Genomic DNA, 22,278 nt, shown 5'->3' on the forward strand with positions numbered 1-22,278 from the left:
TGGATACATTCACACCATTTTTACCAATTTGAGTCGTCCTTGCCCGACTGTTCACTTTAAAGACTATACCGACCTGTTTTGACTTCATTTTTATTTCATAAATATTACATTATCAGTACATTTACACGTACATAAAAAAAGAGACAAATTTAAGATTCTAATTTTAGATTTTAACTGACGCCTTACCAAACTGCGCAAACATATATCTACAGTATGTATCTACAATTAATACCTCGAGGTGAATATATCTTACCGCTGCTTCCATAGACTTGCATACCCCACTGTTATGTGACCAAACTGTGCTGAATCTCAGTCGTTTCCGTCACTTTTCAGATCTAATCGGGATGCTATCTGTAATCAAATGCAGGTTGTTTAATATTACGACACACACGTGCATATAGATGTATAGATGCGCATGCAGCCGGCGAATACGTATAGATTTCGCTATAATACATATATGTATGCATTGTACATGTACCAGGAATAGTAATTTTGAAATAACACATTTGATCGACAAAGGCCATGTTTCACTCTTCCCGTACACAAAGGGAGAATATATCTACATTTGATTGTTCAATTTAATTATGGGAACTTGACATATGATAACGGGCTGCGTCGACCTATTTTCTGTCGATGTAGACGCAAACAAGTTAATATGTGTTTTACACTGCAGCTGTCCCGATAAGGTTGAAGGCCACATCAGGTTGTTTAACAGTCGCTGGTATACGTTCGGATGCAGCTCGATCCACGGATAAAAAAGTAAGTACCGTATACAATGAATTTGATTACTACATTTTGAAAAAAATGTATTGATTATATAACCATGAAGTTGGGAGTTTTAATTATGACGAAGATTTTCAATTAGTCGTAACTGTCTCTGAAAGAGAACATTTCAAAGCAGAAGAAAAAACAAAAGTTTTTAATAAGAAGTGTCATTTAAGAACGTACTATGCCTTTAAAATTGGGGGAAACCGTAGTCCCAGGAGAAAAACACTGATATACGCGGTACGGTAAGTAACGTGCAACTGGCTCACGAAAGTGACGAAGTCGCAATCAAGAGATGGAGGATAGTGCAAACACGACTTTCATCATTTGATGAAAAGTGTTACCTCTATATGTTTATGATGTAAACAATAATAATAAGGCAGTTCACTTGTGATTAAATGTGTTGATAGACTTCGTTCCTAAAGCGTAGTACTAGGGGAGTAGACCTACATTTTACGAATCCAAGGTCCTAGTGCCGTGTCATATTACATCACAATAAGAAGGTAATTAGCATTGTAATCAGTGTGACCTAGTTATATAGGTTTATGGGCTATCGGTCTATTGCCACAGTATACAAAAACAAAAGCTTTGGGTTGGTCGTGCAAAAGTTCATGGTGCAGAGTTTGGCTTCTAAACGGAACTGTACAGAAATTGATATTAATCAATTTGAGGCATAATTAATGTACACTAATATATATATAGGCAATAGGCGTTTCTAATAATACAGAGAATTATATGTGTAATATTGTTTAAATACCACTGGTTAGCTAATATACCCAGTGATAGTTAGAATCAAACACCTGAGTTTAATTACAGGAACATAAGAAATAGTTCAAGTCCACCTGTGTATACATATTAAAAACCTACCCCTTAGAGACAATATAGAGAAAAAACGCAATATAGACAAAAAATGGTTTTACATAAGCTTGTTACCAAATTACTATTCACTGAACCTTTCGACGAATTAAAATATTGTTTAAAATAGAATACGGACAAGATGACCTTATTCTTTACCCACTACAAAACTTATATATTGTAGTACACATGCACTCTGACCCCTCCACCCAATACACAACCCAGCCACGAATTATAGTAGCAGGTGTGACTATGAATGAAAATATATCGATATCAAACGTGCAGAACGTTCTCAAACTCGAAGAGTGTATAAAGGATAGTTCACGCCTCGACAAACACAGCGATATAGCAAAGCCTCAGATTGTTGTTGTATATAATGGATATATAATACAATATTTAGTTAGTCAATTAAGGGCTCTGAACCATTTCACTTGACTACAATACATAGGTCAAAAGTTGAAGTCAACCGGGTGTGGAATAGTGTGGAGCCTATCTATTATACATACTGTACATGTATATAAAGCTTTAAAGAGCTATAACGTTAATGCAGAAGATGTATTAGTTTCATCCTTAGTTGGGAAATGATGGTGATAGATAAACATGTAGGACACCATTGTATCATCCACGTGTTGGTAATGCTGTTGACGACATGAGCGCTTTCACAGGTAAATGACCTTAAACTTTATTGTGTGCTATAAACTAGCAGAGCTAACAGAGATGGAGGTTTGGGGTTGATGGGTTACTTTAAACTAGTTTGGGATTAATTGGGTGGTTGTTGGTGTTGCTGGTGGGTTATGTGTTGATGAAGTGGCTGTTGGGGTAGGGGTTATGGGTCGATGAAGTGGCTGTTTGGGGTTATGGGTATGAGTGGGGTTATGGGTCGATGAGGTGGTTGTTGGGGTGGGGGGTTATGGGTTTGGGTAGGGGTTATTGATGGTGGCTGTTGTGTGTTGCTGGGGATGGGGTTTATGGGATTGATGAGGTGGTTGTTGGATGTTGCTGGGGGGGTGTGGGGTTATGGGTCGATGAAGTGGCTGTTGGGGTAGGGGTTATGGGTCGATGAAGTGGCTGTTGGGGTAGGGGTTATGGGTCGATGAGGTGGCTGTTGGGGTAGGGGTTATGGGTTATTGAGGTGGTTGTTGGGGTGGGGGTTATGGGTTATTGAGGTGGTTGTTGGGGTAGGGGTTATGGGTCGATGAGGTGGCTGTTGGGGTAGGGGTTATGGGTTATTGAGGTGGTTGTTGGGGTGGGGGTTATGGGTTATTGAGGTGGTTGTTGGGGTAGGGGTTATGGGTCGATGAGGTGGTTGTTGGGGTAGGGGTTATGGGTCGATGAGGTGGCTGTTGGGGTAGGGGTTATGGGTCGATGGGTGAGGTGGGGTGGAGTTGCTGTTGGGGTAGGGGTATGGGTCGATGAGGTGGCTATTGGGGTAGGGGTTATGGGTCGATGAGGTGGCTGTTGGGGTAGGGGTTATGGGTCGATGAAGTGGCTGTTGGGGTAGGGGTTATGGGTCGATGAGGTGGTTGTTGGGGTGGGGGTTATGGGTTATTGAGGTGGTTGTTGGGGTGGGGGTTATGGGTTATTGAGGTGGTTGTTGGGGTAGGGGTTATAGGTCGATGAGGTGGCTGTTGGGGTAGGGGTTATGGGTCGATGAAGTGGCTGTTGGGGTAGGGGTTATGGGTCGATGAGGTGGTTGTTGGGGTAGGGGTTATGGGTCGATGAAGTGGCTGTTGGGGTAGGGGTTATGGGTTATTGAGGTGGCTGTTGTGTGTTGCTGCATGGGGTAGGGGTTATGATGAGGTGGCTTTTGAGGTGAGGGTTATGGGTTATTGATGTGGCTATTGAGTATTGCTGGGGTTGGGCTTTTGGAGTTGATGGGTAGGTATTGGTTGATGGGGTTGGTGCTACGCCATTAGTGACTTAGATCAAAATATTACAAGATAATATTCCTTTGAAACATGACAAGGATAAGAGTATGCATGACTGACAAACAAATTCTGTTTCAGGCTAACAATCCTTACAACTAAAGTACTCATCACTTATGTATATCATTTGCCATGAATAAAGTTGATGGTTGTACAAATCTTGATATAGTGTGCATTAACAAGTATTTTAAAACGTATTGACTTGGACAGATACCACGGGTGTATGTTACAGCAGATGTTTGTTTGAATTTGTATTTTTTCTCTCTATGTAAAAAATGATTCAGATAACGTTTGGGTTTTTTTGTAGAAATTATACCTTTGGAGTATATATACACGTCTCGATGGTATCCATACGGACTCGGTATTTCCAAATACAAAGGATTCGAGCTCAAAAAACGACGCCGGGTAAAGTACAATTTACCGTCAATTAGTCCCACCTTCCGGTGATTATGACGTCTTAAAATGCACGCCAAAAGATTACGTCACAATCATCAGAAGGTGGGAATAAACGACGGTGAATTGTACTTTACCCACATCGTTTAGGGACCTCGAAACCGCCGTAATAAAGGCAATACATTCTAACCAAATTCCAAGGTTCTTGTAGGACTTGTGAATGGAATAAAACAAGTCACGTGTCCCTTAGCAATTCTATTGTCATTTTCAATTTTATTTCCAGACGCCATGGATATCTTAGTGTTGTTCTTTGGTCTCCTCGCATTCTCCTCAGTATCTTGGACGTCTGTCCTGATAGAACCGGAACAAGAGGAGATCAACAATGCAATCACAATACCAGAAGAGCAAGAAAGTATATCGGACGTTGAAGAAAACCTACCGGAAATAGAAACATTGAGCGGAAGGATCCGTGGAATAAGAGAGAATTTTGATGGCACAGATGTAAACGCGTTTCTTGGAATCCCATTTGCTGCGCCTCCAGTTGGCGATCTTCGCTTCAAACGACCGGTGGAGGCAACGCATTGGACTGAAACTCTTAATGTCAGAACTCTTTCCGCTTCCTGTCCACAAATAGCCTTCAACGTCTTTCCTGGAAACCCGGGAGAGGCGATGTGGAACTCCAAGACAGACGTCAGCGAGGATTGTTTGCATTTAAATATCTGGATGCCATCATCCGCAGAATCTCCCGGAGCAGACACACTAGCAACAATGATTTGGATCTATGGCGGCGGTTTCCATTCCGGTTCAATCTCGTTAGATGTCTATAATGGCAAATTTCTGGCAGCGAAACAGAATGTGATAGTGGTGTCAATGAATTACCGGATGGGGCCATTAGGATTCCTATATCTAGGCGAAGAAGAAGCTCCCGGAAATATGGGACTTTTGGACCAAGGTCTTGCAATCAAATGGGTGTACGATAATATCGAAAGGTTTGGCGGAGATCGACAAAAGATTACTATATTTGGAGAAAGTGCGGGCGCTGGAAGTGTACATTATCACACTTTATCAGAGAAAAGTGCGGGATATTTTTCTTCTGCCATTATGCAAAGTGGCTCAGCAATAGCACCATGGGCTTATAGTACCCAGGAAGAAGCCAATTCCACGTCTAGAGCATTTGCCAAAGTTATGAACTGTGAAAGCGATAATGTTACGTTGATTTTGGCATGCTTACGCGGTAAAAGTGCCCAAGAACTAGTTGAATCGCAATATAGTGTTTCTATCAGCCCAGCTTTTCTCAGCGTAGCATTTACACCAACTCTTGACAATTTCTTTTTGACGGCATCCCCATCCGTTTTACTTACCAAGAGCAAAACAAAAATTCCAATGATGATGGGTGTAAATAAAAACGAACTTTCCTACTTTTTGAACTATGGTCTTTCTGGATACAGTGGCTTTACTGCAGAAACTCTCAATGACGATCAGTTTGTCAGTTTATTGCCGGGCTCCATTGATGCTGCCATGCATAACCTATCTCGGGAATCAATCATACAACAATATGACATCAACTTCCGGTCTAAGAAGACCCCTTTTGTAGATATCTTGGATGAATTAGGTAAGAAATGTTCTAATGTGGGTATCGCATATAAATTGATGGCGTAGTTTTATTACCAGAAAGATCTATTTTAAAATACACGCGCTCTTCGAAATGCAAATATATAAACATTGCACATGTATATCTAATCGCTAATTGAAAATGATACTTGCTGTTTCCAATTAAGATAAAACAGCAAGGGGAATCGGATCAGTTATATTTCATTCGTTAACTCGTAGAAATAGAACAATTTGATCTGTTGATAGGCAATGAATTGACGTTTGAAATTGAAGATTACGGGGAAATGTCTGCACTTTCAAATTAAATTTTGTTTTTGAATCTGTAGAAAAACAGAATTTCGAGCTACACTCCAAATTTTCTAAGGGTCTGTACAACATACATTTGCAGGAGGAGATTATGTATTTAAGTGCCCAACATTAGACGTAGCTGTAGCGGTATCCCACATAGAGACCGACACGCCCAATGCCGCGGGAGTTTACGTGTACTCATTCGAACACAGAACCTCTTCGAACCCCTGGCCACGCTGGACTGGCGTGCTACACGGGGACGAGATTGAATATGTGTTTGGAATGCCACTAAACAAGTGTGGTAATTATACAGATGACGAAGTCGTCCTATCCGAACGCATGATGGCGTACTGGGCATCCTTCGCAAAAACTGGGTATTTACGAGCAAAATGTTTTTATATATTTTTTCGATTTAACAGATTATTGGGTTTTCATATTTTAAACCACTTGAAATACATGTGCAAGTTATAGATGTACGCAAATTAGATATTCTTGTACGGTCAATCTGATATATTTGAAGGTTATAAATTATTCACCGATGTAAAGGTCAAGAGAGGTGTCCATATGCAGGATTATGTTAATCTCGTATGTAAATCACATATCTAATTACTTACAACAGATCTAACATTCTATAAAAGTTTATTAATTATTCACCATGATAAGGTCACCAAAGGTTTCTTTGTTGTAGAAACCCCAACCCCGTGAACCCTGAACTCAGCGTGACTGTATCGGAGTGGCCGGAATATCTCCCTGGCGAGGAGAGACATATTGTTTTGGACTGTGGTCAGTACATTAAGACGGGTACCTACTACAGACGGCACCAGTGTAGATTCTGGAGCCATCTCTATCCGTGTCTACAGCGTTCAGGTGAGGGTTAGTCATGTAAAGTCAAGGTCATTTAAGGATGTGCCAAGTTTAGATGTTGGAGGAAAAACAGAATACCCGGAGAAAATACCGATATACGGTCAGATGTCCAGATGCATTTGTAATGAATAAGAACACCCATGTTTTTAAACTGTCCACAAAAGATACTGTAATATGTTATCTTCATTGTAATTTTGTTTTTCAATAATAATATTGCACTTATTCATATTCTACTTTTCACTTTCAGATCAACGATGCGACAAGAAAATAAGATGAAAATTTTTGGAACATTTGATAACTCAAAACTGCTAAAGATATCCTATGGAACAGGTCGTCTTGAACTATCCCGAAATATCATTTTGTAAAACAAAAAATCACCTTTCGAAAAGTTTTTGAAGACTGCTTGACCTGGATTTTTACATGTTAAGATAAGGACTGATTTTCTGGCATGGGATTCTGCGTTTTCTTACCTCAACACACTGTCGTATCATTAAGAGTAATTGGTTCTGAATAAGACGAACTGCTTTTATGAAAATGGCTTCTATTCCTGAGCTAGTTCATCACACACGAAAACATGTGCCAATATACATGTAAATAATGTATATAGCTTGCTAATTAGATACAAGATCAAGCATTAAAATGGACTTCCCAATGGATGCTCTACTCCTAAGTTTAAATTATGTATACATTGTCAGTCGTAACTGGCGACAATCCCATTGTACATTTATATGATTTCATATAAAGGTCGCCTAAATCCAGATATATATATGATATACAATGTAAATCATTTTCGTAAGTTGTCATTTTTCAACAACTTTTAGATAGTTCATACATGTAGAAAATTTACCTAATCAAATACATCACCTGCTTGCTTTCAACAGTCAACAGGGCCGTTTTCGATTATACGGTTTGACTGTTTGGACCTTGTTCGTTTATGAATAAAGAGGGATCTGGTGATTTTATATTCTTTTCAGACGGGTCTTGACTAAGCCCTCACATACCTGTATAAAATACTGTAGGTAAGTTAGGATTTATACATGAAATAATGACTAACAAACGGTCGAACCAGTTGTTCCGAACTTCAGAAAACGGCCCACATCTATCACGTGTTAATATACTACTGTAATAGGCTTAGCTATTTAATATCCGGTGTACTATTATACATGGACATGATCTTGTTATAATTACATATATATACATACATACATACTAGGCCAACCTTTTGAGAATAGGACACTTGTTAATATATAATGATTTCACTGATTTGTCTTGTGAGCCTAGACAGGTGTAAATAAAGTTTAATTCTTCAATTCACTAAAGAATAACACACTAGAAATGTTTTATAGTAAATTAGTCAAACCATTGCTTTGAAATATTTGCAAAAATATAACATTGTAAATTATGAAATAATTAATGTATTTTGTTTTGAAAAGAAGTCTATGAATAAATTTTTTAAAGCAAGAATATTTTTGTTATTTAAAATTTTTAAAGCAAGAATATTTTTGTTATTTGTGAACATTCACGCCAAGTACACAGTTTAACACTATCTAAGCCTAAGAGACTATCCGACTAGATCCTTTACATGTAATTTCCGTTTTATCTAACTCACAAACGAAAGTTGACCAGAGACCTTGAATAAAGGTCAAAGAAGCTTTCATTTAAATACATGGTATTGTTCATCTAACATGTTACCTGCTACAATGTAAATATATTTGACCTCTATAACCTTGAATGAAGGCCAAGGTCATTCATGTGATCATATTTGAAAGCCTTTCACCTCATCACCCTTCAAACAACAATTATAGGACTTTTGGCTTTAACAAGATGTTTTTAAAGGTGTTAGCCCATTTAACCAATGTGACCTTAATTAAGTTACATTGTCATTCACCTCAATCTTGATCTCAGACTCAATATTTAAATATTTAGGCTTATATTAACCATTTTACCTTGCATGAAAGGTCTTTCACTTAAGCTTGACAGTCCTTTATCCTGGCATGCTACTGATAGAATATTTAACTATTGCATTATTGGCTTAGCATGAATGTCAAGGTACATGTAATTTGTTTGAACAAAATATTTAACCTTTATCTTAGCATGCAACGGACACAATATCAAATCTTTAGACCTAATTTTTTTTTCAAATTCAATGTAAATTTATTCAAAATAAAGTGTGATACAATAAAATCTTATCACAATAGGTTGACTTATTATTTCTTATACTTTACCTAAAATGAACTATACAAATCCCAATTACTAAAGATACCAAAGAGAAGCACTTAGTTAAGAATGTGCAAGAAGTGGACAAAACACTGCTTATGAATACAGTTATAGCTATAGTCGTTCTTACGAGTGCATGATTTTATAAAATTTTTAACACTAAAGTCAAGCAAATTTGTTTGAACAAAAATTTCCTGGTTATACATACATGTATGTAAATCTGATTATGGATTTATAACAAAAGTAGCATGTGCGTGATTTTATATGATTTGCATCACTATCTCTTCGAACTGGGAAAAACTAGTACCTCTGGGTTATTAGTTGTCAAGATCCTCAAAGGATTGATCCGAAGAGAAGATTTAGTCAAGTATTACTGGAACATATTGGTGCTAGAAATCATTTAGGTTACACAAATATAAACACACTAAACAGAATATTTCGTGTTTTTATTTCACATTTTTATATTTTGTCAACAACAGAGTTACCGGTATCAGAAATTAATACAACATAAAAATACAAAAACAACAAAATGAATCAACAGTTATTTATCAATAGGCTCCGTTTTGATCTTGATATTGCCCGGTACATGTATTTTGTTTGTAAGCAGAGATCTGGTCTCCCCATGTCTCTGTAAAACAGGCACATTGGCCACCATGCGCATGGGGAGAAAGCCTGTTGTGGTCGCTACTCGGGACAAAGGCAAGCTGGCCGTTGCTGGACCGCCACTTGTGATAAAAAGTTTTTGGCTTGGTTGATTTTCATAATCTTCTCTAAAACCATCAGCATGTAGATCCGACAGGCTTCTTTTCTTCATTGGTTTGTATTTATCTTGAATTTTTGAACAGTTTTCGGACTTGTCAAATGTAGTTGAGGAATTTTGACCTCCTTTTTTAAGACTGTTCCGAGTTCCGAGAACGGCAGTGATAACAGCAATGTCCATTTCATGTTCCGAATAAAATATCCGTGAGTGTACCGACTCTGATGAGAGAGGTGCACCTTGTCTACTGTGGATAAGGATTTGATCACTGTCACGGAGACCGTTCAGCAAGACCGTGTCTGAACATGGAATGGTCACTTTGAGAGGGTAAATCTCTGGTGTGGAGATATACGTGTCCCTCACACATTCAAAGTCTAGTTGTTTGATAGCAATGCCCAAGTCCGCTGCTCCAGCTGGCTCAGATTTTCCATCCTTGGACGTTCGACAAACATCAAGTCTGCGGTTTGGGAGTGGTGCTGGAGACAGTTCTCTCTGTTTGTGGACGGGAGGCTGGCTTGAAGGAGACTCATTCAAGCTATTATTGCCATTTGATATTTTCGAGGAGTTACTTCCCTTTGAAGCACTGCTTCCTGTCTTTGAGTCGCTTCCTTGCACAGATTGGTCTACCGGACTACACAACACTACCAAACCTGGAAAACCAAATCGAAAAACTTTATTCATATATATTATAAATGTTGTGTACACAACGCAGATTGTCTTAAAACCATTATCAATAAATTTGATTGTCTATAACAAACTAACGATCTATCAATAATTGCAATGGAATTTCATCTTTATTACATCTAATCTATATAGATTATCCATGTGATTTACAATGCAATCCAGGAATTCAGATAATCTAATTGACAACCTCAACAGTCAGTGGGTTTTTTTGGTCGAATCTACAGCCGAACTTCGGCTGTTTCCCCTAGCCAAAAAATGCCTTATTTTCCCAATTTTGAAGTCATATTTCCCAATAAAAACTTATCAAAAATGACATTAATCATTTGTGTTGATAATTTGTACCAGATTTTCATTCCTTAAATTTGTAAATACATTATACATTACTTAAACAAATAATACAATTTGGGATTAGAAACAATTTTTATTTCACAAAATGAAAACGAAATCGAAATGAGCATAACTAGGTCGCTAGGTGCACCTCCAGTTCAGAGACGTTTTTACAGGCATTCAAGCTGATTAAAACAACAGTTAAATGCTTTTAAGTTATTTAACAATGTTTCCAGAGTTAACTTACATTATTAGTCGTCTAATTATTATTTTTTTTCGGCATAAGCAAGGAGTTTTTCTGTGTAAAAATACAGGTGCTGCATTTGGTTTTGGAAAATACATTGTCCTTACCCTACTATATGAACAAGGTGAGACACTCCATGAACCGGAAGTTTAGGTACGCTCCAATTCACTTTGAAATTAGACCAAATTTGACGAAAATATTGAGTGTCCGCTCGTTTAATCAACGTACCTTAATTAAGAATCCTCTTTTTGCAATGTATGCCAGGTTTTTGTCTCGAAGTTACGGTTTTTTAATATGAAACAGGACACAAAGTATCCAAGTAGCGGACGATGCATCAACTATGGAACGGAAGTTGATCTTTCAAGCAAGCAGTTTTGCAAGTTGCAATCTGATTGGTTAATCAAATTAATTGACCAATCAAATTGCTTCTTGCAACTGCTCGCTTGAAGAGTTCCAATTCCGTTCCACAGTTGAAGTATCGGAGTGTCTCACCTTGTTCATATAGTAGGGGTAGGTTATTATATATCAAACCAGAAGCAGACGCCTGTGGTAAAAACGATCTCTGTTCAAGGTAGGAAGTAGCACTTGGGATCTAATAATGGAGCCGGAATCCTGTTTCCGGAATTCAGGAATTTAGAAAAAAGATAATAGAGAAACAAACAAAAAAAGTTTTAAAAATGCAAAAAGTGTTGCAAATTAATTGTTTTATTTTTCTTCTAATAATAGAAGGAAAACATATTGTGAAATAGAATTAGAAATGTTTTTTAGATAATTCTAAAAAAAAAATATTTTTTAATTTTTAGTAAGTACAGTACAGCGATAAGAAAAAAAGATTTTTTGGGGGGCAAGTACAGGAATTTAATTTTGGGCAATTGCAAGTGAATTATTGGGCTCTACTTGCATGGGACAAGTGATTTTGAAAATTTTTTACACGCTGGAATTTTTTACCCAATTTCTTCCGAATTCCGAGTTATTTTCCCAATTGAAAAGGCATGGGCTGTTGAAAATAGTAAGTGAAAAAAACACTGACAGTGATCATGTCATCATATTGAATCAACTATCATTTCGTGTATCAAATTGTGTTTCTTTGATATGTCATAATTCATATAGATTATCAGTGCTCCAGATAACTTTTTTGACCTGGGAGTTTTGTACTCCCTCTGATGAAGGGCAAGGAGTTTTCAAGCAACTGTTAGGAGTCGAAGACATTGTTACCATACTGGAAATGGTTAAAAGGAACAACGAAATAAATACTTTTAAAACTTTGTTTATTCTTTTTATTCAATCATTTATCTTCGAGTTACTTTCTTACTTGAATCCAGTTACTTTCTTTTTTTGTAAGGTTGACATAGCCTACTTGCTCTCCTCTTTTTCCTGTGCCGTCGCCTTATTTGGTACAAGAAAAAGAGGACACAGTGGGGCCAAGCAAGCTGATTCTCATCAACATGTCTAGTTTTTCCTCCTTTAAAGAACATCTGTACCTGTTTTTCAAATGATTCTGTGTGCTGAAGCACATCTCACATTCTACACTGGTCAAACACACTGTTGTTGGATTGACTTTAACATGCTGTCTTTTAAATAATTTAGCAACAATGTCGTCTAATATCCCCTGAACGATTGAATGACTTTCGCTTACGCTAGTTTTGAAAAATGCCGTCAGTTTACTTTGTCTATCTTGCTAGTTCTGTCATTACAGACGACAGATCACGTCTCGCATTACGATCTGATCACAGTCACTGAAATGTTTTGCAGTAGTACTAAAAGCGGAAAGGATTGACAAATAGCGTCCGGAACCTAGCTGTAAATAGTCATTGACTTATGCTGGGCGCTGTATGCCGGTAAATTCGGTAAAGGGCTGTAATTAATAGGACATGTCACGGAAATGTAGTCAGGTAGCAGCGACTCCAGCGAGCTCGCATACAAATGTACGACTGGTACGCCCTGTGTCAAAGTCGTTAGCGTATTTCAATTTCCGTGGGAGTTTTGTGTACGCTCAATATTTTTTCAAGGGAGTAAAATGCTAATTTTAGGGCGTCAATTACGCTTGTACGCTGCTTATCTGGAGCACTTGATTATAACAGTTAAGTGTCTAGCAGACGTTAACTTGTACAGGGTACATCACATGAACAGTAGCCTTCTTAGGTATATTACACTATAGTGGTAATACACCTCGGGAACCCATGACAAGAGTTATAAGTCAACTTGGTAATCTTAGACTAACCTCCTCCATCCATCTCTGCACGGAATGTTTTCATCCAGTCAACAAATGATCTGATATCCTTCACTTCTAGTCCATTCACCATCTCCAGCACTTTCAATTTGGCTTGTTGTAAACCTAATGCACAAAAATTGATAATTAACTTCTATTTATGCTAAGTATCAATATAATTGATACTTCATTTGAATTTCATGTATTGCTTAAAGATGCTCCATCGCCGACAGAGCATAAATAATATTTATCAATTTAACAATAATTTGCGTTTAATGGTGTATATGTGTGTATAATTAACACAAAAAATAATGTGAAATAATTTAGTTTGCTTTTTGTGCATGTGCAATCAATACTTCATTCCATATAGGACATAGTGCCACAGGATTTTTTTTGGAATGCAATTAATTATTTTCAATATTTTTGTCTTGAAGTAAAATTATATTAGAAGCTCAAACTTTTCAATGGTGGTAATGGTGTAAGGTAAGTTAGTAACTTTTGTAACTGAAGAAATATACTAATTCGTCTGCTCCTGTTCTTGATAGAGAGAAAATGTCATTTGTCAGCGGTGGAGCATTTTAGTTTAAGCCTTAGAATAAGCTTTACTGGGTTCCATTATTTCAAAACTGTATTTTCAGAAAAGAGAAAGGTTTATGAAAATAACTAATAGTTATTTAAAGTGAATAGTCGGCCAAATGATGGCTATAAAATTGGTAAAAATGATGTTAATTATCTAGTATAATTTCTTATGAAATAGAAAAATTAATTTTCCTGTCAAAATCGCTCTGCATTATTTAATTTACAGGAATCCTAACTTGTCCTCGCAGCTGGCAATACGTGTTGACATTTCTATACAGCCTTGCTTTCAAAAATTTATATTTAGAAATGTGCTAAATTTACATGGGACTTTTCCATAATTTCAATGGTCAAAACTGGACAATGTAAGCAGAACTGGACCATCGTTTGCATGAATTGGATATGTAAGAACTTTTGGAAGGCCAATGGACTTGTTTTCTTTGCCTGACTATTCACTTTAACAAATGCAAAATATATTTTAATTATTATATAATCATAATTTCATAATTATCTTCTTCTATTATATTCTGCAACACTTGCCCTGTTTCCATGTGTGTGCACTGTCTTTTAAGAAATCACAATACTTCCATAATGAGGTTTTAAGAGTGAACAAGGGGAAACAACTCATACAGCTTACAACTTATTTCACAAAACATACATGTATGTATGTATTCAAAGTTAAATATCAACAATTATAATGGAAAACTAAATACGTATTTTTGGTCTGAAATAATGGTTTGGATGTATCCTGATTTTTTTCTCTGTTTTTTCTCTCTTTTTTTTTTTAACAAACTTGAAGTATGTCACCAGGAACAAGCTTAAGGAATTCAAAAATTATCATCAGTTATTAAAAGCATCTACATATTAAAGATTATAAATATGAATTAGTAAATAGATTAGTACCTAGTGTGTGTTCCTCTGGTTCAGCCTCCTTTGCATCAGAGCACACAGACCCGGAGTCTGTCATCCCATCATCCATTTCTCTCAGACCCTGACTGGAGGTTGCCATGGGAGATGCGACAAATCCAGAATCCTTATATTCTGGCTGCACCGTTTTCTTTGAAGCCATTTTGCATAAACTTTCAATAATTGGAATGTAGGAGCTTTTGATAGCATGGTTTGTGAAGTTTTCAAAGAGACCCGCAGATTGGCAGATACGCGTTTCGACTGAAGTTGTTCCAAAGAGACCCGCAGATAAACATAAAACTTCGCTTACGCGCTTCATCAGTGGAGGATGAGAAGAGATAGGCGAGGGTGCTGTTCCCAAGAGGGGGTGCTAGATAGACTTAACAAGAGGCCCACATGGGCCTTAATACCAAAACGTAGACATCGTCATAAACAAAACTTGCCCAATCGGCTTTGATGACGCTGTCCAGAATGCTTCTGTCATCTGGGATTAGGAGATGAGAAAGATCATTTTGACCCCGATTGGGAATGATGCCCATGGGGGGTGACAGGACAATCTGGATATGATGTTTATACTGTCTTAACCTTTAAAATCTTACATATACTGAAAATACAAAACATAGCCTTAATAAAAATCAAGTCAACAATGTGGATAACACCATACAATCTAATTTATGGTTACCAATTCAACATTGAATTGACACGTTTTGGCCCCCGCCCCTTTTGACAGTGATTTCAAAAATAGTATAATATTACCCCCCTCCCCAGGGCGGAAACTAGAGTACCCAAGATTAGCACCTTTAAGATTATACAGGACATATAGAATACCTAATATTAAAATGTTATCTCATGCCCTCCTCTGTATGGGTCAGATATTTCACATTTTTCATAAAACAACTATAACTAGCAATCTACAGGCTAATAATTTTATAAATTCGCTTGAGCAAAAAAATGCTCTTAACATGTGTCTTTTACCCGCTTCAGAAGACTTTTGGAGCCTTTTTGAGACCCCAACCACTAACGGCCCTGGGGGTCAGTTTATGGAAAATTGGTTAATAAGGATTCAATGGACCTTATCATACGGATTTATTCTGACAATAATGAATGATGAAATAATACAAAAAACTAATAGTAAACTTTAACACCCTCCCCAGGGGGAAACCTGAGGAACAAGGGTCATATAATTCACAATTTTTGGTCAAGACCTTTCCATCTACGAAGAGTATGTTGACTTCTACCATTTCTCAGGATTTCAGAAGAAGATTTTGAAGGTCATAGCCTATTTGGACACCCCGCCCACTAGCCCCAGTATATGGAAAATTGTTTATAGGATTCTAATGGGTGTCATTTAATTCAACGTCAGAAGACAGATTTTTGAAGTTATATCCTATTTTGAACCCCCTTTTAGAGCTTTAATTGGCCATCTACATTACGGATAATTTTCTGACACATATTTGAATGGTCATTTGCCAAAAATGTGTTTTCCCCTAAACCATTATAAAACGTTTGTTTACATTTTTTATTTTATCGTACTTGTTTGATATCGCTGACCTACAAGGCAATAAAACTTGAACCACATAAAATATATAATTCTCATCGAGGCATTATTTTTTTTTTATATAATACATATGAAGGTCATGCTGAAGGGAATTTATATGGCAAGTCCACAAATTGTGAATTTGACGTCTTGTGAGCGGTACGGTAGATATTAAGAATGGTAGTAATGTTTGTTTTGGACAAAAATAATATGTAAATGCATGTATACGCATAAAATAATTGGAAACCTACATAAAAGCATAGAAATCTGTGCCCGAGTGATTTTCAGAGGCAGTGCTCCACTATGACACATAGGGACAAATTTGTACCCGGCCGAAAGGTATAGTCGGCCGGGTACGTATATTCGTTTTATGTATACTACAAAATTATCTGCTCTTGAAGAAAGGTATGGATTGTTTGTTTGTGAACATTTTCTGATGTCGTTGTGTTCTCAAATGATGCAACAAATATCTACGTGCAAGAGCAGACAACTCTGTAATATGCAAATATACTTTGTATCAGAAACATGTATACATATGTATATATGTTTCTGTTTGTATGAAACTGTATTGATAACACCGAAATAATTTGTGGTTTCTTGATAAGTCTTAAGATTATGTTACAGAGAGATGTACACAGATGAAAATCAAGAAAAAAAGTGCAAACTGATTTTACAAAAAAAATGAAAACTTCAAAATTCCTATTCAAAATAAAAATTTATAACACACACACACACAAAAAATAATTAAGATTTTTCAAATGAAAAGCAATTTTCCTGCTTTTATCAATGTTATTGTTTATTTTTAATCTGTGATCAGTAATTAATGCAGATAAAACAATTATGTGAAGAGTTACCTTTCCTTTCATACATTTTGTCCCCTATCTGGGTACCATTGTTGCTAAGGTCCTGGTCAGTGACACCGCCCATAGCCATCAGCTCGCGGGCGCTGAATTTTGGGTGATACTTCAACCATACATAACGTCGACCGTCAGCATCATTTGATATGACAAAATCATCTTTCGCCATGACGCGGAGGAAATCCTTCCCTCTGTTACAAATGTAAAGGTTTATATCAAAGAATATCTTGTTCTGTAGTGTGTCAGGTTGGTCCAGATTCATTCCAGGTCCCATGTAGATTTTTCTCAAGTCCTCAAATTCAATCCTGAATTTATTACAGCGCCTTGGCGTCGCGCGAGAAGTGACATCAAACACTTTGTTTGCATGTTCAAAACAAACGTCTTTCAAAATATCAACATCGTAATGTTTTTGAAAATACCTGTGCAAACCGCTTCGGAGATATTTTAATGAAGCCACCGGGGTACTGACCAGATCCTTCACTTCTATACCCTTGAATTTCACTGTCGTGTAGAAGTCTTTCAGGTAATCTGCTAATTGTTCTGGCGGCATTTGGGAAATGCTATGTACACTTAGTCCTTTTGTAGCGGCATATTCCTTCAAATACAGTATGGCAGTGACCACTTCGGGCTCATTTTCTGTCCTCACACCACTGTCATCCTCGTCGGATTCTCCCCTGAATTGGTCCATGTTTTAAAATTGAAAACGACGTCAATTCAAGGCAAACGAGCACCTGCCTTCACCAAGTCAATTCGTGTTTCTATTTCCCTGTGACGTCACTGTTAGCGTGAGGTCAAACAAAGGGATCTACGCAACACTGACATATCCCGCTTCGTGTTACGAAAGTATTCTAAGTAAGTCCATTCTATACCAAATAATTGGTCTTCTATGCAGGTTTGGGAAATAGGAAGAAACATGCTGACCGATGTCAGTCATGAAGCTCTAAACCGAAAGTAAACAAACATATTTGACTCTGAGATTACCCATTTTCATATTGGACTCGTCCACAAGCTGTCGACATCCGGCCGCTATGTAGTCATCGGACCAAGTTAGGGGTGACGTCAGCCGAGTAGTTTGGACTTGCGTAATGGTAACATCGTCATGGAGTCGTTGATAACGTGTTTCTATTAATAGAACAGAATGACTAAACAATGATCAAGCGTTTTAATTTTAACAGATTATGAGTCATCATAGGAATGATGTTCCTTACCTGCCGCAAGCTTTACAGAATATGTCAAACGTTTTGTTGGTTCGATGCTCAACACGAACATTTTTTTTATTATTTTATTTTTTTATTTCACACCATATTATTTTATAAATGTAAGACGTGCAATTGTAACCATAGACTTAATATAAACATGAGAATATAAAAATTGAATATATTCATTGTTATTTTATGTTAATTAATTGTATTTACATTTTAAATGAGTGCATATAATTTATAATTCACTAATTAATATGACACATTTTGAAAAAAAAAAAACCAAAAAAGTGAATATCATACCAAAATTATGAATTGAATTGAAAGAGTAGACTCAACTATTATGTATTAGAATAAATATTTTGGTTAGAATCAGTTAACAACAACAAAAATGTATAAATGCATCTATAGATTGTATTACTGTAAAGGAAAATTAACACTTCGGAAATACTTTGGTCAAAAAGAATATGATACAGCTTGGAATACCATAAAATTACTAAGGACGAATGATGTATTAGCTCTTCATCCGATTATAATCTTATGGTTTGTTTTATTGTTTCATGGAATTTTGAATCTCGTATCAACAGTTAACCATGTGAAAGCAATTCCATAGCTGTTTGAAACGACTTTTGATTTTTAAAATGGGAATGTAACATTAATGATATTGATTAGTTTTAGTTTAAATTAATTTTATTGTAACAAAAGACAAATGGATTGGACAAAAATTATTACAACTTACTGTCGTCCTTTTCGAACAAATAAATATATAATTACAATGATATTTTTCACGTGATAGCTTAAAGGGACAATTCATTCTAAGAGAACATTAAAATTTGTACATATATCGGAAAAAAACCAGTTCTAATGGAATTTAGATCAGTCGGTTTTACTGTGATGTGCCTGAAAACCCATGGTGGTGACATATGTGTGAAATTTCCAAACTCCATTTTACCTATAGATGTGTTGATAAGTTTAAAATCTACCCTAAGGCATTGTGGTCTTATTTTTGTGGAGTGACCGACAATTACATATAGTATTCACATGTCAAAGTGTTTATAACCTTCCTTGAGGCAATGGTGTCATTGATAAGCTTAAGTAGATATTTTTCATATCAAACTGCCGATATACTTGTCAAGTCGTTTAATTGTGATAATATCTTTATGCTATTGATCTTGATTACATCCGGGTTTACCTATCGGACAATGGTCATTTTATTATAAAAACCCATGCCTGATTTATGAACATCAGTTGGATTTCCCAACCTTCAAGGCGGTCACTACGGATATTTCTTGGATTACCAGATAGTGAACTGTGTGTTGTGAACATTATTCAAATTCTGACTTTTATAAGGTGGATCGCCATCTACGGACAAATAATTCAGTATCTACGTTGGATTACCAATACGAGTGAACTTTCATTTTATTTCTATGTAATGTGCCACATATGTTTGATATATGAGAAAGAAATACAATACAAGAGAAAAGCAAATTCCACTTGAATTCTTCGTTTTGTGTCCTGTGATTTATATAATTACCAACGGTCCGAACCGAACCTGAAAATTAACACACATTTTTCTTTATTAAAATTGGTGAGAGAATTCGGAGTAACTTGCCACAGGTAAGCCAAGTTACGCACAAGATCCCCGGGAACCTCAGCGAGACCCCAACCTTGGAGCACCAAGACAAGTACTGTTGCCACAAATCTGCTCCGCATTCAACAATGGATACCACATACCGAAACGAAATGTCGTACCAAAGAGCATTCCCCTCAACGACACGAACAACGTTTCTACCAAATCTACCTTTCAACCGAAGATGGACACGTTCACCTGACGAAGCCTGTCAAACAACGGCTACAAGCATCAGGGACCCCCTATGTCATCTAACAGCCCAACATCGTCGCCTCGGAATCAGTGTTTTAGATGTGGTAAGTGGGTATTCAATTGTTTTCAAGAGCACATTAATATCTCTTGTCAGGCAAAATCAGCCTAATGTTTCAAATGTGGCAAATTCGGACATTTTTCACGGGCTTGTTTTTCAAAGCGCCCAATTTCGGACCAATCAAACCAAAATCATAAATCAAAAAGTAAATTTCACAAAAGCAGGGACGCAAAACGCATGTCAGAGTTCATCTTACGAAAGTCAATCGTATGTGCATTTCCATTTTCGGACCTTTCTGACTCAGAATTCACCAAAATAAACAAAAGAAATCAAATTCAAGTGCAAATTGTAACACCGATCAAAAGCAACAATGGCACAAATGAAAACGAACTGGAAATTAAAGAGCTCAAAATCATCAATGACAATCTTGAAGCTGAAAATGAACGCTTGAAATCAGAACTAAACGAGAATCAAACTTATACCAATGAGCTAAGAGTCAGCTTTGCAGAAAATTTTAATTTGTACCAGAGTGAACACGAGCGTTTAAAACGGGAGAATGCATTTTTGAAAAAAAGAAACGACGATAAATCTGGTCAAATAGATCGTCTCGAAAAAGATATAACAAAATACAAGGAAACAATCGCTAATCTTGAAAGCAAGATTCAGAATTTTGAAAGAGAAACTTCTCTTGTAAATTTTCAAGTCTCTCGACAAAATTGTCAAAATTACGCACCTCCCAAACATAACCAACCATTTCGGCCAAATCGAAGACGAGGAAATTTTGGAAATCAATTCGGCTATTATTAAATTTTTAGCGGTTTTTGATTAACCCATGCTTAAGCTAATTTTACTTCTAGATTTGAACAAGTAAATGAAATTCAATGACAGTCTCTTGAAAACAACAGTATCCACTTTTATTACATGTGTGTTAATTTGATGGACAATCTATTGAATGAACGTTATACAGTTGAGAAAGCCTAGGTGTATTTAGATTATCAACACTGACTTGTTTAACAAATAATTTAGACTCTGGGACAGAGTCTTCCTGAGCGAGAAGGAAGTTGTCATAGAGAAATTTGAGATGTTCTTTGTTGTTATATAATTGTATATTTTACCTATAGATGTGTTGATAAGTTTAAAATCTACCCTAAGGCATTGTGGTCTTATTTTTGTGGAGTGACCGACAATTACATATAGTATTCACATGTCAAAGTGTTTATAACCTTCCTTGAGGCAATGGTGTCATTGATAAGCTTAAGTAGATATATTTCATATCAAACTGTCGATATATTGTCAAGTCGTTTAATTGTGATAATATCTTTATGCTATTAATCTTGATTACATCCGGGTTTACCTATATTGGACAATGGTCATTTTATTATAAAAAAACCCATGCCTGATTTATGAACATCAGTTGGATTCCCAACCTTCAAGGCGGTCACTACGGATATTTCTTGGATTACCAGATAGTGAACTGTGTGTGAACATTATTCAAATTCGGAACTTTTATAAGGTGGAATCGCCATCTACGGACAAATAATTCAGTATCTACGTTGGATTACCAATACGAGTGAACTTTCATTTTATTTCTATGTAATGTGCCACACATATGTTTGATATATGAGAAAGAAATACAATACAAGAGAAAAGCAAATTCCACTTGAATTCTTCGTTTTGTGTCCTGCAATTTATATAATTACCAACGGTCCGAACTGAACTTGAAAATAACACACATTTTCTTTATTAAATAGTCATTATATGTCCATAATTCATCAAACTTTAAAAAAATATTTGTAAATATTGGTTTTGATTAGATACGCATGCATTAAAATATGGATATGATTAAGATTCTAATGGCCGACAAAACTAATTGATCAAATATAGTAATTTGCAAATTTATCTTAACCAAAATATATCAAACTGGTTTTTTTTCCCCACACGTACATGTACATACTCAGCATGTTATGTTTCTAATGCTTTTTTTTTTATATAAATGTGTAATGGATATGTCATGTCACGTTTATGCTTGATTGTCCCATGTATTGGTAGTAATGTGTTAATGCAAAGAAATAAAATAGATCAAACAAAAAAAGAAAAAAAATTATATACTCATATACTAGATAATATACTCTATTTTTAATATAATAATGTATATTGGTTTTCATTTTCCTCTAAAATGTCAAT

The 22,278-nt window shown here is 36.3% G+C and overlaps 2 protein-coding genes across 3 annotated transcripts; one reads left to right on the top strand and one right to left on the bottom strand.

Moving 5' to 3' along the window:
- The first annotated feature begins 610 nt into the window (after positions 1-610).
- LOC138330261 (cholinesterase-like) lies at positions 611-8,156 on the top strand. Of its 2 annotated transcripts, none has more exons than XM_069277753.1 (5): positions 611-759; positions 4,222-5,550; positions 5,938-6,211; positions 6,526-6,704; positions 6,949-8,156. In XM_069277753.1, exons 2-5 carry the CDS (start codon positions 4,227-4,229, stop codon positions 6,975-6,977), a joined length of 1,806 nt encoding a protein of 601 aa, XP_069133854.1. In that variant the 5' UTR covers positions 611-759; positions 4,222-4,226; the 3' UTR covers positions 6,978-8,156. The 2 variants fall into 2 exon arrangements, with proteins under 2 accessions (XP_069133854.1, XP_069133846.1); XM_069277745.1 differs by lacking the exon at positions 611-759 and adding an exon at positions 1,980-2,285.
- Positions 8,157-9,349: 1,193 nt separating this feature from the next.
- Positions 9,350-17,995, bottom strand: LOC138329051 (uncharacterized). The gene is made up of 4 exons (XM_069275805.1): positions 16,977-17,995; positions 14,619-14,882; positions 13,152-13,265; positions 9,350-10,325 (listed from the first exon to the last, which is right to left on the bottom strand). Exons 1-4 carry the CDS (start codon positions 17,701-17,703, stop codon positions 9,460-9,462), a joined length of 1,971 nt encoding a protein of 656 aa, XP_069131906.1. The 5' UTR covers positions 17,704-17,995; the 3' UTR covers positions 9,350-9,459.
- Between the last annotated feature and the right edge of the window lie 4,283 nt (positions 17,996-22,278).

Source organism: Argopecten irradians, chromosome 1 (assembly GCF_041381155.1).
Source record: "Argopecten irradians isolate NY chromosome 1, Ai_NY, whole genome shotgun sequence".
NCBI classification, from domain to species: Eukaryota; Metazoa; Mollusca; class Bivalvia; order Pectinida; family Pectinidae; genus Argopecten; species Argopecten irradians.